The sequence below is a fragment of the Quercus suber genome, unplaced genomic scaffold (assembly GCF_002906115.3).
Source record: "Quercus suber isolate HL8 unplaced genomic scaffold, Cork oak 2.0 scaffold_277, whole genome shotgun sequence".
In the NCBI taxonomy this organism is placed as follows: Eukaryota; Viridiplantae; Streptophyta; class Magnoliopsida; order Fagales; family Fagaceae; genus Quercus; species Quercus suber.
The window spans coordinates 147,034-164,666 of NW_027069733.1; the positions used below are offsets into that span (position 1 = coordinate 147,034).

General features: G+C 31.6%; 1 protein-coding gene and 1 long non-coding RNA gene across 2 annotated transcripts in view; both read right to left on the minus strand.

Moving 5' to 3' along the window:
- The window catches only part of LOC136071005 (uncharacterized), a 45,179-nt gene that overhangs the window by 6,097 nt on the left and 21,449 nt on the right, over positions 1–17,633 (minus strand). The window contains exon 2 of the long non-coding RNA XR_010632288.1: positions 15,906–16,432. This is a non-coding gene — a long non-coding RNA (uncharacterized LOC136071005). The remainder of the gene's footprint in view (positions 1–15,905; positions 16,433–17,633) is intronic.
- LOC112037946 (uncharacterized) lies at positions 3,419–5,649 on the minus strand. The gene is made up of 2 exons (XM_024070761.2): positions 5,299–5,649; positions 3,419–5,129 (listed from the first exon to the last, which is right to left on the minus strand). Exon 2 carries the CDS (start codon positions 5,122–5,124, stop codon positions 3,625–3,627), a length of 1,500 nt encoding a protein of 499 aa, XP_023926529.1. The 5' UTR covers positions 5,125–5,129; positions 5,299–5,649; the 3' UTR covers positions 3,419–3,624.

The following is a 17,633-nucleotide window of genomic DNA, read 5'->3' on the forward strand; positions in this document are numbered from 1 at the left end:
TTGTAAAAACAGGTGTATAGCAAAGTGTGCAAATATCATTCTTTTGCTAACATTAGCAAATAGCATAAGATTTCAAGTATCATATGTGTCAAACAACCATAGTATCACTTTTGAAAGTGCTTACTAACAATGTAAATATATGCTCACTTCGTTCAATTTGACATTTTTACTAGATACCAAGCCAATCAATACAAGTAAGCTCATTAACTCCAATTTGGATGCTCTACAAACCACTTAAAGCAGAGAAGGAACATACCTCTAATCAAGTTCATCACCTGCATCTTCAAAATGATTCTCCATTTTCTGGTCTTACTTGTTAGTATTTACAAACTTGAGTTGAGCTTCCATTCTTAAGCTCTCTCTATTATTTATGATCTGATGCCAAGTCTTCCTTTTGGGTTGTCATTGTCATTTACAATGCCCTTGGTTTCTACTAGCATTCGAGGACCATGCCATTCAATTTATTATTCCCTACCATTGTGAAATTCTGCCCTGACAAGATTGATTTTAACATTGTGGGAATTCTACAAGATGATGACCAAGCCAACTGTAAGATCCTACTAACAACACAATATTTGGGAAGTGTGTAGGCAAACGATGATCAATCAAAGATGTCATGGCAGATTTTCTAAATGAAGAAGAGGCTTGGAACTTGTTTGTGCAGAACTAATGCAAGAGATATAGTTTGAGCCAGAATATATTACTATCGTTACAAGAGCAATTGCTAAGAAATGTTGTGGTTTGCAATTGGCGATCAAGTCCATGGTTAAGTCCACAAGGAAAAAAATGATAAGTGAACTGTGGATGAATTTTCTCAGCCAACTACAGGTCCTGTGCTCACATAAATAGTGAGACTTCCTAAAGAAAAGAGGGAGGGAAAGAGTTTAGAACTTGAATTAGTTGATATTTTCTACAATGAATCATATACAATCCCACTGTAGCAGCTTATAAGCACTCAATCTGTTACATCCAACTAATTATCCCTGCTGCACTTTCACAATCTTATTACAGCAATTACAATGAATGCCACTACTTATATCTCTACTAACCAACCTGTACTTAGCCATGTGCTCAATTCCAATTAGTCATAAGGCTAATTCAATTTGTTACAAGTATTACAACTAACAATCTGTTACATCCAACCAACCATCCCTGCTGCACTATTACAAGCTTATAACAATTACAATGAATGCTACTACAAGCTTATAACAAAATACAGTCGATCATCCTTGTAGCAGTTGAGATGAACTTCTGCAGCTTAACCTCACTTACTTAGCAGCTAGGATCAATTTCCACAACTTCTTAGCAGTGACAGCAACTCTACAACAGTTCCTTGGCAAAGACAGCACTACACTGAACTCAATCCAGCTCCATGGTCTTAACACTTATCTTCTTTATTTCAGGAGCTATTTTGATGACCACAAATGCACCTCCATTTAAGAGGATTTCTTCATACTTAGAATGCATGAAAGTTGCTATTTTCGGTATATTGGGTATTATTTAAGCAAAATTGTAGACATCTTTTAGAAGAAAAGTCCAAACTCACATTTTTATTAACAATTTCTTCTGAGAAATTTCATATACCTTTAGAGAATTTGTTAGTTACGTATAACTAATAATTATGATTGCAATATAATAAGAGGCATATTTATCACACACACACACACACAAAAAAAAAAAAAGAATTTTTAAGTTATGAGCCTTACCTGGTATGTGTAATCAATGCAACATGACTTGATGTTTATAAGACCTTTTTTCAATTGATAAGATACACCTCAAACTGAAATACCACACACAGCCCTACACTGGTCACATCATCAGCAGCTAGCAAATGTTCCAATTCCCAACCACTCATGCACCCACAACCTGCTCAAATGTTGTTCAAAACACCCAAATGCACCCACCCAAAGCAGATCAGCTACAAACCATCACAAATCCACCGAAAGGGGGAAAAAAAAAAGCAAAAAAAACTAAGACAAAGGAAATAAAAAATAAAAAATATAGAGAGAGAAACACATCTCACGTTGTTGAATTTGAATTTGTTTATTAATTTCACTAATGAGGTCAGCAACTTGGCTGTCCATTAGTGAACTAAACTAGTGGACAGCCCTAATACCATATTACATTCAACAATTAAAAAACTAAGTCTTAACTAAAAGGAAAATATATAAAAATTAAAATTAAAACCACATTTGTCCTTTCTATAGTAGGCTAATGGGAAAGCATTGGTCATACGGCTTAAAATCATATATATGCTTAAGAAGATATTCAAATGCAATGTATGTCTACAATGAAGTTTATAGAATAGGGTGCATGCTTTCATGGTTAATGTTTATAGAAGTGAATGTGCATGTGGATTTGTGCAACTGTGCATGGCAACTACCTCCACTCTACATACATCAAAGTGGCCACAAATGAGGGATGGTACCTAACAAGCAAATATGCTTCTGAACTCATTGGATCATTAGTGCATAAAAATTGGAGGTCCTTTGAGATAAATTTATAAAACTGAAGGTAACCACACCAATTCTAACATGGATCAAACTCAACTGATACAACTTTCCCAACTCAGATAGAGAAACAATCCTCAAACATCGCATGCTTTCTAAAAGGATTGATTTGAAATGTAATGACTGAAATGTTAGTTAATTAAGAGCTACAGTGTGGAACATTGCCTAGCATCTCATTAACAAGACCCCAATATTAGTACCAAATCTAGCCTATAAATGCTGAGGATTACCAAACAAAACATATTAGATTCCAGAAAACTCCCGTGTAACATAAAAACTCGTCACAATACATATATCTTGAGGAGAAATGCCAGTGCCACCAATAAATAGTTCTTGATCTTGATCTATTGCCCATACAACAGAAGGGTTCAATTTTACAAGTACAGCTCCTAAAATGAAGTAATATATCTCTTCTATACTACAACAACAAACTGCTCCAAATTAAACAATCACTTGGAATAGTATTTAGCCTAACTATGAACTCTATCAATAAAACATGAGAAAGAAACATCATAGGAAAAGCTTCAGGATATATATGGTCTTTCAAAAGACAAAATGTAAGAGTAGATGAGGAAATACTAATCACAGAATCATTAGTAAAATAAAACATAAAATTACATAGGATCAAATCTAATTGGGAAGTTTAAAATGCATGAATGAATGACTGTTTGTTAAATTCAGAGTTTTTACTCCTAAAGCTGCAGATTTTGACTACAGGATGATTGCAAAAATATATAAAACTAAACTAATGATGTAAGTATTGTCAAGAATAAGATGGAAAGATGATTTGTTTGGATAAAAACAGAAATTCACACTAACAATCTCAACATAATGTTATAAAAGGTGAAGGATACCCATTTTGATAGCCGTAATAATACATTCAATTCAGAAATAAAGAACTAATGCTAAACTGAAAAGGAAAATATTAAAATTAGAATTAAAAACAGATTTTTCCTTTCTATAAACAATAATTGTGGATATAAAAATTACATGGGACACATTGATAGATCAACTCTTTGCAAGAAAGACTACATTTGTGACATGGAGGGTGATCTTTAGTTTCCTTAATGAAAGAAAGGGGGTGTCAGTGATAATCAAATGTTTAAGAGCTTCCTTACTTCTTATTTGGATATTCCCCAAGAATACATTTGGGATGTGCAGGATAAGTGCAATCTGCACAGTAGTAGAACCAATGGTTTGGGTTTCGTTCTTCTTCACAAATATCACAATAATATTCACCATAAGCATCTTCAGCTGCATAACTGAGAGTGAAGGGATGCTCGTGTTGTTTGTACCTAGTGGTTTGTGGTAGTGTCGCACATTTAAAGTCAAGTGCAAATTCACAACTAGTACAACGGAATACTAGATTTCTTCTATTATCACAACTACTACAACTTTGATTAAAGCCTCTGTAGGAAAGGAAAAGTCGATGCTTATGACCTTTGTGAGTAAAGATGTCTGAGATCAAACTACATTGAACATCAATTTCAAAGTAGCACGGCACACAAGTGTAGACAAAGCCATTGCAATACTGGCCACATGCATCACACCCAAATGATTGACTGCCTCTAGATGATTTTTGGAGGAGGGTGAGTGGGTGTTGATGAAGTGGATGTTGTTTTTTCATTGGTAGTCTAGCACAAGATTTATGAAGAAAGAAGCTACAATTGGCACAACTATAAAAAGGAGGAAAAATGGCTCTTATACATCCGTCGCATTTTTCGTTATTGTGAACCTCCTCATCGGTAAGCTTTAAGTCATGTCCATGACTGAAGTGTTCAATTTCTGTGACTATTTCAGTTCCGTCCTCTCCCACTTCGATTTTTTTGACTTTGTAAGCTGCTGCTGACTCAACAGATTGATCGAGCTCTGCATCTTCGTTCTCCCCATCTTTAAGTTTCAGCAAATTTATGTCCTCCCTGTTTCTCCGATTTATAGCACAATTGAGGTGGGCAACGAAATCGCATATGGAGCAATAGTAAAGCCCGTAGCATGTGTCCACTTTTTGAACACAAAGTAGACAAAATCGGGAGTCGGATTCATGGAGTTCAAGAGAAGAATGGGTGATGTGGAGAGGGTGCTTGTGACGGACAACTTTGAGTCTACGTGGGAAATAAGCACACTTTCTATGAATCGAGAAACCGCATGGATTACATAGATAGGGCATACCTTTGTCTTCTTTTATGCCACAAAGGTTGCAAGTGAATGTGATCCAATTCCAAAAGGGTGTCAATGGATGGTCGTGGAATTCAGCTTCCAAGGTGGGTAGTAAAGAAGCACATCTAACGTGAAGGTTGAAGTCGCAACGGTAACACCGATAAGTGTATTCATCACGAGATTTTTTACATACTTCACATTTGCTCTTTTCTTTCTCAAGATAGCTTGTGTATTCGTCAAAGAGAATAAGAGGATGGATTGGGTGCAAGGGATGGTGCAACCCAAGGGGTAGTTCCGCACATGATTTGTGATGAACCAACCCTTTTCCGCATTCTTTACAACTGTAGCTGGGGCCCAATACTGTTTCCCGGCACCCAAAACAACTGATTTCTCTTCTTTCATCTTGATTGAAGACCAAGGGATGCTCCGGATGGCAAAAATGTTGAAGCGGCTCCATCAGATCTTGTATGACATGCACAGTCACAGACAAAATAACATCCAATTTGCTTAGAGAAAAAAGAAAAACGTGGGGCTGGTACACTGAATCAAAATCTATATTATATCCTATAAAGAGGAAAAGAAACAGAGAGAGAGAGAGAATTAGAGTTTTATAAAAAAATTCCAACAATACCAATTAGATTTAAAGAATATCGCACTTTCCCCCGCTAAGCTTATAAATGATGATGATGATGGCCGCTGGTTGGGGTTGTTCAATTTGGACCGATTTTGAATGTTTAGTTGTAAGATTGATGAGTTGGGGATTCTAAGCAAAATGGGGGATGGATGCAGATGCAGAGTGTGTGTATTTTCAATTTGTGGGTGTGAGTGAGTAAAGACTAAAGAGTGATAGTGACAAATACACCTAAACAAAATCTTGCACATCAGGTGTTTGAGTTTGTTTTGGTCTAAAAAGTAAGGTGGCGCAATTTTTTGGACTGAAAATTGGAAAGTAATTTTATGTTGGGTGATATACGGAGTTAGTGCTTCGGTATCCCTAAATTAATTATTATAAAAACATAGTGTATCATTGGATTTTTTTTTTTTTTTTTTTAATTTAAAAGGAGGAAGCCAAGCCAAGATTAGAAAGTTAAAAATATTGAAATAGATAGCAGTTTTTTCTTTTTTTCTTTTTCTTACAAAAAATACTTGTGTAACTTTTGCCAAATAATGTAAACTTTCTATAGGATAAAATTAATGTTTGATACGGATCTAGTTGTTCAAGTTAGATTTTGGGTAAGTTTTACAAAACTTTTTTTTTCTTCATAATAATGGTTTGCTAAACCCACTATTTTATATTTCTTTTCTATTATCATCATGCTCACAAAATATTTAGATGATATATCATTCTTGTCAAATATCAAGATAATTAGGCATTAAAAACTCACTCATTTATGAAGAGCTCTTATACTCTTCTTCTTCTTATTCCTTTTTTTTATTTTTTTTATTTTTTATTGTATTCTAAAATATACTAAACAAATAATCTTATAGATTTAACAATAAATAGCAGCCCATTGTAGTGAAATTTTGTAAGTGATTAGTCTATAATAGATATTTGATACAAATGCTTGTAAAAATATATATATAAAAATAAAAAGATTGGTAACATTTGTGAACTAATGCAAACTATCTCACTTTTAATATGAGACAAAATGAATATTTGACAGAGATTAGGTTCAAGTTAGACTTTGGGTGGCTTTAAAAAAAGTTATATTGCTCAATACTTTTTTTTTTTTTTTTTTTGGAGTACATGATAATGGTTTACAAAAGCTACTATTGGAAAAAATTCCTTTCCAACAATTATCATACTAACCAAATATTAAGGTGATATATTATTCTTTTTTAATACCAACGTGATTGGGCATTAGCAACTCACTTGCTCTTTAGCTTTTTGTTTTTGTGTTCTTAAATATACTAAAGGACTAACCTTATAGATTTAACATTAGGTAAAAACTTAGGTATAATACCCTAGGTTCCCTAATTAAATTAAAGTACATGGTTGTATTAACCAATAAAATACAATTAGTTATTATTATTTCTAACGACAATTAAATTCAATGCAAAGATGCATTTGAATTTAATTGAGGAATTTAATATACAACACCTAAGGTACTATATATAAGTTGGACAAAATTTAAGTACAGTACCCTAGGTGCTGTTCATTAGATTCCCCTCTTAAGATTCTACCATATGGCTATTTAACTAAAAAATATACTTTCTTCTCATAAGAAAAAATCTACATGGCAAAATCTTTAGAGGGGAACCTAAAAAACAGCACCTAAATACTATACCTAAGTCTTGCCCATATAAGTTTTACCCTTAATAATAAATGACAATTGAATATTTTGAAATTTTGTGTGTAAGTGGCATTTAACATATACCAAACAATTTAGCAGTAATATATCTCAAAAAATATGATATTAATTTACATGCAATAAAAGTTTACTACATTTAACATCTATATGACAAATTTTAAGCAAATAAAAAAACCTATTTATGAATAGCAATAGAAGAACATGTATATGAACAAATTTGTTGAAGCAATTAATTATACTTACGGCAAGAAGAATCCAATTTTGGCTTCAAAACACACCTAGGCAAGCCTCCAAGTTAGCCTCAAATTTCAATTTTGTTATAACTATGTTCATGTGGAATTCATCCTCAACTTCCACTATATATAGCATTGTTATCAATCGTACCAAATAAGAAATGCATTATCTATCACAAAAGAATCTCAAAAGAAAACAAACAAGGAAAGAACAAAATAAGGAAATAAGCAAGGTATTATTCTTGCTTGCCATAATTTCAAAAAAAATTGAATATTCTAAACTTGAAACTTATCTTTCATGTGTCCAAATCCATTAAAAAACATCGTCTATAAAAATTGTCAATCTTTATATGCTCAAACTTTACTAATAGACTAGTATGTTGCTTCATGCATATGCACGGATATAATTAAAAAAAAAATCATAATTATACAATTCAAATTAAATTTTTTTTTAGAAGAGATTCAAATTATACAAGCTTACATTTTTTTGTTTAAACCATACATTTCTAAAATATCCTCCTCAAAAAAAAAAAAAAAAAAAAATCTAAAATATATAATGGTTTCTCATTTTATATATATATATATATATATATGATTTACACTTTAATTAGTTTTAGACTCTTTAGTTTTTGTTCCCAATAATTCACTTGCTACAAAAATTAAAAATTTAGATGGACACGTGACAAAAAATTGAACTTCAATTGAAATTTAATTTAGAATCTAATTGGATTTGCACTCTTCAATTTTTACACTTAATAATTCACTTAGTACTAAATTAAAAATTAAATGAAACACGTGGCACAAAATTGAGAATTGTGAATCATGCTTTGCCAACCTTCCATTTGCATTGTGCCACCAAATCTTGACAAAACATGTAAATATATAATTTTAAGAATTTTCTTTTATCTCAGCGTATGATGCAATAGATAACATAACATAATTTTCATTCATTCTAATTATCTTGTACCTTTAGTGCAAGATAACTTTCACTTGCTCTAAAGAAGCTATTTAGTTCCCAGGGTTCACTAGCACACTAATGGCATCTTAATAAAAATCCGATAATAATAAGATAGTAATTGAGTGATCATAGATTAATGCTAATTGTGGCATATTTTTAATGGATTTGGCTTACCTCCAGTACTTTTTTAACTGAACATGTCCTTTTATTTTAAATATATAATGATAAGTGATAGTGGGTTTTAATCTCCACCTTTTATTTAGTTAGTGGTTGACGTGATAGACTCTTATTAAAATAAAAGGAGATTCCTATTAAAAAAGTACTAGAGATAAACCACACTCATTTTTAATAGATAAAAGTCATATTATATTATTTACATAATCATTCTTTGTTACTTAAGAGATATGACCTAATTAATTTACTTTAGTTTGAGTATATTTTAAGTTATTATTAGTTAATCTAACTTGTTTCTTCCAAAAAACTGTAGTTTGTAGTTACGTTTAACACATTTGCTTCAATACATTTTAAGTTATTATTTACGTTTATTTGAAGTTATAATTTAACTTGTCCCCCCCCCAGGGCAACCCCCCCCCCCCCCCCCCCGGGTTCCCTCTTTCCACTTTCTTTCTTTTTGAAAAACTCAAGTATAAGACTGATGCGTTAAAAAAAGAAAAAAAAAGAAAAAAAGAAACAAGATTACCTTCATTGTTATGATGTTCTTTCATGAAATTAGAATACCACAATTATTCATTTATTTAAAGACACTAAAAAAAGAAAGGCAAAAGGGTAAAAAAAGAAGAAGAAGAAGGAATCTATGGTCTATAAGAAATCTTATGATATTTCTTCGATTCTTAATATTCTTTTATAACAATCAAGAAAATAAGAAACAACATCAACACAAACATACTTTAAAGAAATGGACTTCTTTTTTGTTACATAAAATCGAGTCAAACAAATTTAAAAATTATGTGTACTTTGTTTTTTTTGAAGAAGTATATTGTCGTTTCTTTTGTAAAGGGGTTTGCATAATTCATATGCCAAGCAAAGCATAAGAGATTCAACGTCCTTATCTGTAATAATAATTTATAAAGTATATTGTTTTCAAAGGATTGAGAAGGACACTACTTTTTCATTATGTAGAATCAATTCAATCAAATTTAAAAATTATATGTATACTGTGTTTGTTTGAAGACGTATATTGTTCTTTCTTTTGTAAAGGGGTTTGCATAATTCAAATGCCAAGCAAACTATAAAGAGATTCAACGTTCTTATTTGTAATAATAATTTTTTTTAAAAGTATATTGTTTTTAAAGGATCAAGAAGAAGGGCAATTAGGTCTTTTCACGTTGTGCTATATTTTTTCATCCAAGTTAATGGTAAACTTGATGTCGGGGGTGCAAAGTATAATAAGGATCATAGTTTTGAGTACAAAACATGTATTTGAAAAGTTTTGAGTGCAAAGTGTAATAAAAATATATAATTCAAAAGTGTAATTTCCCCTTTAAAAAAAGTTGTTTAATGTCCATTGAATTGGCATACACAACCTAAGAATAAATTGAAGTTAAGTGCGTGTAAGTGTAACTACTCAATCAAAATTTTTTTTTTTATACTTTGCTTGTTTGAAGAAGTTTATTGTTCTTTTCTTTTGTAAGAGGGTTTGCGTAATTCTATTGCCAAGCAAAGCATAAAGATTTTTAATGTCCTTTTCTCAAATAGGGAAAAGCAATGAGAAGTGTATACATAGTTCAAGAACACACTCATTCTCCAACTGTAGAGAGACTTTTGAGAATTGTTTTACAATTTGATTTAGTGTGAATGCTCCATGAAGGAGGAAATGATACCAAAAGGAAAAGTTCCATGTAATTCAACCATCTTAGTGAAACAAGTTGATACCAAGGATAAAGTTGAGGCTATAAACCATTATTGATATTGATTGAATTACTTAAGTGGCTAAACAGTGAGAGCTGAGAAGAATCATACAAATATTAAAGAAAGAGTTAGATACTCACATTAGTTGCACAAGGCATGCTTTCATGTCTTTTAGTCAAAATATTAAAGAGCAACTATGCTTAACTTTACTCAGCTAAACCTTACCAATTAAAATGGGGTGGCTCTAAAAATCTTAATCAACTAACTGAGGTTATACAACCAAATTCATTTATTTTAGACGAGGTGAGTCAAGAAACACGAATCATCATAAGCTAATCAAATGCACACATTGATTGATTATCTACCAAGTATGCTAAGTAGGCAACACTACTTAGAAGTTCAACCAGTTCTTAAATCACCAACTAGCTAAAAATCAAACCATTCAATTACATTGAGAGATTATCATACCAAACCCAGAAGATTAAGAAACATATGAGTGGTTAGTAAATCAAAATGGCTCTCCCTTCCCATCTTGATCCAAGTTATAGAGATTAAACCTCTTATTTCGAGCATATCCTTTTTATCTGTCATGTGTCTAAACAAATTTAGCCAAAACCCCATATATGTTTCCAGATTGCACATGCATTTTGCCCCCAACAACAAAGCTTTGGATTTTCTTTTCGATCTCAATCCAACTCATAGTCTTTTCTCTCTCAGCTTTCTTTGAGCAATGTTAGAACCACAAACAATCATACAACTTTTGCTACAACTCGCCATGTGGCGAGTTATGAGTGGTGAAGGTGTGGACCAAGATGAACGCCCCACTTTTTCTTCACTACTTACAACTTGTCACGTGATGAGTTGTAATAAAAGTTGTGTAACTGATTGTGGTCCTAGCATTTTTCACTTCCAGGTGCTACCAAAATTAACTGATTTGAAGAATATTTTCTGATTTTGAATCACCATTATTGCTACAAGCACCAAGCAATGCTTGCCAAACATCCATACTAGGGATTTACGGTGATCCATCAATAAACCTCTTTGCTTCAGTAACTAGACATGGTAACGTTTTGTGTCATCAATAAAAATTTAGAGTATTACCTATCACATTAACTTACCCATTTAACAAGATCTTTATTTCTCCATTAAAAAAAAAAAAAATCTTTATTTCTTGTTCTTCCTTTATTGATTTCAATAGTCAAAAGACTCAAATATTACTTTACTAAAAAGACAAAACTGAAAAGGCAAATTATAACTTACCCACCTTTAATTTAGCCTAAATTTACCTTTTGTTTTAAGAGCAAAGTCCAACAAGCCAATGATTCAATATGGTTTTGGGTGACGGTGCTATTATTTGAGAGTCCCTGTGCCAGTGCAAAGATTTAAACAAGCATTGTTCACCACCATTGTTATACACAAATAAAAAATAATTGAATATTTTTTTCAGCTTAAGGAGCAACTACTAACACTCTTTAAAAAAAATACAAATCAAGAAAAATAAATAAATAAAGAGACATTACACATATACATAGGCCAATGGAACTTTCAGCTTTTCATTGACTTCCTGATTGACTTTTATGGATGAGTTGATGAAACTGTTACCAGCAGCAAGATCTCTATCAAAATCATCAAGATCTCTATCAAAATCATCGATCATCACCATTTACCGAATAACATATGTTCATTCTGTAATTTCAATCTCATATCTCTCGATTAAATATGCAATTAACATAACTTGTTAGGCTACAGTCTCATGACCAATATCCAAAAGATATTAGATAAAAAATAAATAAATTAAAGGGGACTTCAAGAATTATTTGCGGTGGCACTCTCAAATAATTCTTGAAGTTCAAAATATGTCCTACAATCCTATTATATTGGAATTATTCAATTAAAATTTAATATTTATTTGCCATATGGCTATATGCCACCGCAAATAATTCTTGAAATTCAAAATATGTCCTACAATCCTATTATATTGGAATTATTCAATTAAAATTTAATATTTATTTGCCATGTGGCTATATGGTTAGAAATTTCTGTCAAGATCTCTATCAAAATCATCGATCATCACCATTTACCGAATAAGATATGTTCATTCTGTAATTTCAATCTCATATCTCTCGATTAAATATGCAATTAACATAACTTGTTAGGCTACAGTCTCATGACCAATATCCAAAAGATATTAGATAAAAAATAAATAAATTAAAGGGGACTTCAAGAATTATTTGCGGTGGCACTCTCAAATAATTCTTGAAGTTCAAAATATGTCCTACAATCCTATTATATTGGAATTATTCAATTAAAATTTAATATTTATTTGCCATGTGGCTATATGCCACCGCAAATAATTCTTGAAATTCAAAATATGTCCTACAATCCTATTATATTGGAATTATTCAATTAAAATTTAATATTTATTTGCCATGTGGCTATATGGTTAGAAATTTCTGCTGTACGGTGCACTGATCAATTGCTTGTTTGCCGAAATGGGAGGTTTGGCTATGGTGGGTGCTCTTTAGTAGATGAGTAAGTATAGTTTGCAAGTTATTGAAAATGGCAATGTGCCCTTTATTTTCCTAAAAAAAAAAACTGGAAAGTAATAAATAAATAAAGAGAAAATACTTATATTAATTAAGTAATAAGGTCGAAAATAATAACATTTAATGATTTTTTTTAATTGTTAAATCTCTTGTAATTTATGGTGTAAAAAATATGTAACTTAATATATATATATACACGTCTATCCTCGTAAAAGAGGATTAATTTGTTCCCACATTATACTATCTTTCTTTTTTTTTAAAAACAAACACACACAAGGCACACAACAAACTCAAATTATACCTGGTGACTATTGGTTTTTCATGTTAATTTTTATATCCAAAATAAAACAAATTAAATAATTTATCTATATGTTATTAATGTGACATCTGTCAATCTTATATAGTAAAATGGACAATAAATTTAACATTTTCATTTTGAAAAATATAGTTTTAAAAGAACATTACTGTCTTTCAAATAGAAACATCCAATGTTTTTAAAATTAAGCTCTTTTATTTAAACTATATTGAAAGAAAAATATTTACTTTTTATATAAAAAATTATTAAGTTAGAGAAATTATTAATAAACTTTTCATTGTTTTGAAATAGTATTATATTTTGGGACATCCTAAAAATATGGAATAGAAAAACCAATAATATGGGTGGGAGATTGTTTTTATGGATTTGGCTCCTTATAAATTTACGGTGGCAGAATGGAGAAGCTCTATAGGATCCATCACCTTCTTTGTCTAATTCCTCTCTGTGGTGGGCCTCTCGTTTGCCAGTTGATTTGTAATTACTCTTGACCCAATAGTTCATTTTATGGGCTTGTTTTTGGTTCTCTATTTTTGGCCCACTTAGATTTTAACATCTTTTTAGTATTAGTATTTCCCACCAAGATTTGCGGGATTTGATTTCTCTCAATTATCTCACTAGTTGTTACTGACTGCTCGTTTATCTCTTGGTTTTACAATAAGTACTATTTATAATAGGATTTTTTTTTTTTTTTTTTCATTTTTAGATTTCCTTTCAAACTCTTTTTTCACCAATTTGCTCTCTAATCTACGAAGAATACAGAGAAACAGAGAAACAGAATCTCTATCTGGTGAATTTGGAAGTACACGCTGTATTTGCATGCACTTAATATAACGTTTTTCCTTGCTCCTCGTTACACTGGATTTAAGCCCCACGGTTGCTGAACAATATTTGGTATTCTATTTATAGCAGATTGCACAAGATTTTCCCTCTCTCACTCTCACTCTCTTCCATTTCTACTATGAACTTTGGTCGTTTTCCACATTGCAAGATTGGTTGCTCTTGTTCAATTGCTTTCAAAATAAGTATACAACTAAGTCTTGTTGAAAATGTCCTTTACAATGCCATGGTTGCACCATGTTTAATTACTACCTTTGGCATGTATTTTCATGGATTAGTTTTTCTTCGTTTACATTTCCAACTTCTCTTTTAATTATCATATACTGTTATTGAGACCTTTTTCAGTAGATTATTGAAAAAAAACATACTAGTGATCGGCACTAATTAGCACTTTTTTGCATTTATTCATTCTCGATCATTTTTAAAGAAATGTAACGCTGCAGAAATGTATTTGGCATTTATAGAATTTTAGCAAAGCTTCTATGAAAATAAGAAAATGTTTATTTTTTCTTTTCTTTTTTCACATTCAAAAGTAAGAGCCAATAGATCATTGAAAACAACCCAAATAACAAAAAATTCTTATTTTTGAGACGCAGATTACTCATTTCAATCACAACTTTTGGATTTGGTTTCTGCTGTCATTGTCAGTCTATCAAAAATGGATTTTTTTTTTAATTTATAATTGTTCATTCTTCCCATCCTGCACTTGTTTGTATTAGCGGTAGATGTGACATTGTAAATAGTTAAATCAATATTTCCATATCTTTTCAATGAAAATAATTGTTACTCAATATGATTGTTCTGAAAAATTAGATATATTAATGAACTGAAGTGTAACACATCATGACAATTATGGTTCAGCAACCAAAAGTTGGTCATATATCCTGTTTTTTTGTTAACCATTATCTTATACTCACATTTGCCATGAAATGCAGATATTAAACCACAACTTTCAGCCATGAGAGCGAAGTCCTATCCAATGAACTTCTGCTCAACAATAATTTGGCGGCCAATTTGTTTTCTTGTCATTCTAGTAATTCCCTCCACTAACTTTAGCATTCTGGACGCACTTATATTGTTTTGAATCTAAAACTTCGTCTGAATTTTGCTCAAATAAGAAAAATATTTTCTTTTATATCCGTGCTTTTATTTGCAACAGTTTAAACTTACACATTTTATTATTAAAAACTTGGCAGGGATTTTCTGGATTCATGATATCAAGGTTGTGTGTCATGATCAAACTAACTGAAGAAAGTATAACAGCAGAATCACTCGAATCACACAACAACTCGTCTTTAAGAATTGAAACAGCAGCAAAATTGCTAGTTCCTTTAAATTCATCAACAATGAATTTTGCAAGAGCTCTAAGTTCATCGCTAAATGGAACTGAAATATCATATGGTGTCATCCAAGCAAAGGCCAGTGTTTTTATTGATGGCGGAGTTTGTGTTTTTACTTCTTAGTTTCCTTTTCCATTGAAATGTAAACAGATTCAAGGAAATGTGAAATCTCTTTTGATAATCAAGCATTCGGAAACTTTCTAAAATTTGAAAATTTGCAATGCATTATGGTAATGTGTCTCGAACATATGAGCTAATGGAGATGAAAATGTAAGGGAAGAAGAAAGGTTAGAGAAAGTGTAATTATTACAAAAAAAAAAAATTGTAGGAAATTGGAAAGAAAAAGGATAATGACGGTGGATGTTGATGTAACTTACTGGAGTGCAGTAACAATAAATACTATACTTTAGCTTTTAGATATATATAGATTAGAGAAAATCACTTAACCAATGTTAAAAAAAAAAAAAAAANCTTAACCAATGAAAAAAAAAAAAAAAAAAAAAACCCTCTCATTGAAAGAAAGTTGGACTGGCTATTCGATAGTTTCAACTTTTTTTTTTTTCTTATGTTAATAAATGGTAAGGACTGACCATAATGGGGGTCTGATGCCCTTTTATAAATTGCATATAATCTACTATACCAAGTTTGAAAAACCAAGAGAGCTTAGAATAAGTTTAGGTCCAAAGAAGCATTGACCTTGGTTTAATCATATCGCTCGCAACAAACATTAAAGACACTTTATTGATAAAACACAGACAACCTTTAAACACATGTTTGTATGAATATTTCATTAATTCTTAAGTTTGATAGGAGAGAGGATCACTAACATGTTTAGAACAATCCCAACAAAATCCATTGTTGCACCCTTCAAAAGAGTAGAGGTTCTAATCAGTACACCAAGATGGCCGGGATTCTGTAGTTATCATTAGCAAATGAGAACTTTCAGCAAAAGGAAATCTAAGCTGATCAAACAACCACCAATTTAAATCAACGAAAGAGTACAATTCCCCACGAAAATGCTCACTAACTTTGTGAGACCCCCTCAGAGAATCCAAGACTCATCCATCACATGCTCAAATCTCATATCTCAATTTCCATAACCAATGACATATAAAACATCTCATGCTGTCAATCTCAACACAGATTAGCATGCGCCATCTTATAATGTAATATAAAGTAGAAAAATCAACATCCATGTGCTAGAAAAATTCCATCCAAGATCCACAAAACCAAGAGGATAGAAAAATCTCTAAAACTCACTAGCATATATTTCACACTCGACAATAAATATAGAGTTAACAGAACACACCTGACAAAAGGCCTCCATGAGAGTGAGAGAAGAAGCCATAGGTTCCTGCCATGTGAAGAATGGTTGTGCGTGTGAAGGAAGGTAGAGGTAGGTACTGTGAGAATTAAAGATTGCAAGCCTGACCCATTACAGGCTGTCTCTAAATAAATAAATTGCAATAATAAAATCTCTTATTATTAATCATAAGGTGCACTAAAAGGGCTCAATATTAATTATTTGTGGATATCACTATCCACTTGGTCTAACAAATGCCTCAAAAAATGCCAACACTTACGATCTCAACCTAATTCAATTATTAGTGTAAAAAAAGGTTGCCAACAAAACACTTCCATTAAACTGATCTTTTATTTGTCAATATTTTGACATGCCGACAAAAAAAATCTACCACCCACCACCATAGAGCCCAAAGGACGACATTTCCTTAAACATCTTGTGTCCAATAGGTCACCAGGGTTTATAAATAATTTGGAACTTTAGGGATGTGTAGAACATTTAAATAATTTTTTAAGCATATTCAGTAACCTAATTTAATTCAATGCATTGACATATATGCATGTTATTATATTAATTTTATCAATGACCCAAGTGTTTGTATCTGACATTTGCTTAAATTATCTCTCAACTAAAATTTTAAACATGTGGCAGAAAAATTTCTCTTCCTTAATTTTCTAATGGAAGTTACTTTCTCAATAATATACTCGTTAGCCAATCAGATTCAAGATTATTTGAATTATCAACCAGTTCTTCAAATTTTAGCAATAGAAGATGAACTATTTGGCATGGAGAAACTGCTTATCTTTACAGTTATTTTATTTACAAAAATGGTTCTGGCTTATTGAATTCAGTTCTGGATACAAGTAAAATTGAAGCTGGAAAGATGCAGCTCCAAGGAGAATTCAACTTGGCTCAACTCCTCGAGGATGTAGTGGATATGTTCTATCCTATGGCTATAAAGAAAGGCATTGACATTGTACTTGATCCTTGTGATGGCTCAATAGCTAAATCTTGTCATGTTAGAGGTGACTGAGGAAAGCTTAAACAGATCCTGTGCAACTTGCTTAGTAATGCTGTTAAGTATACAACTGAAGGGCACATCACAGTTCGTGCCATGGTCCAGGAAACAAGTTTTGAAAATGCCATAATTGTTTCTAATAGTCATCTTGTATTGGAGTACTTGTCACGGTTGTGTTACAAGAACAAAAAAGGTTTAAATGATTTGGTTGCCTTTCATACAGCTCAACAAGAA

Bases quoted from the DNA above. Each gene is read 5' to 3' on its own strand.
- LOC112037946 (XM_024070761.2), bottom strand. From the start codon at position 5,124: ATGGAGCCGCTTCAACATTTTTGCCATCCGGAGCATCCCTTGGTCTTC.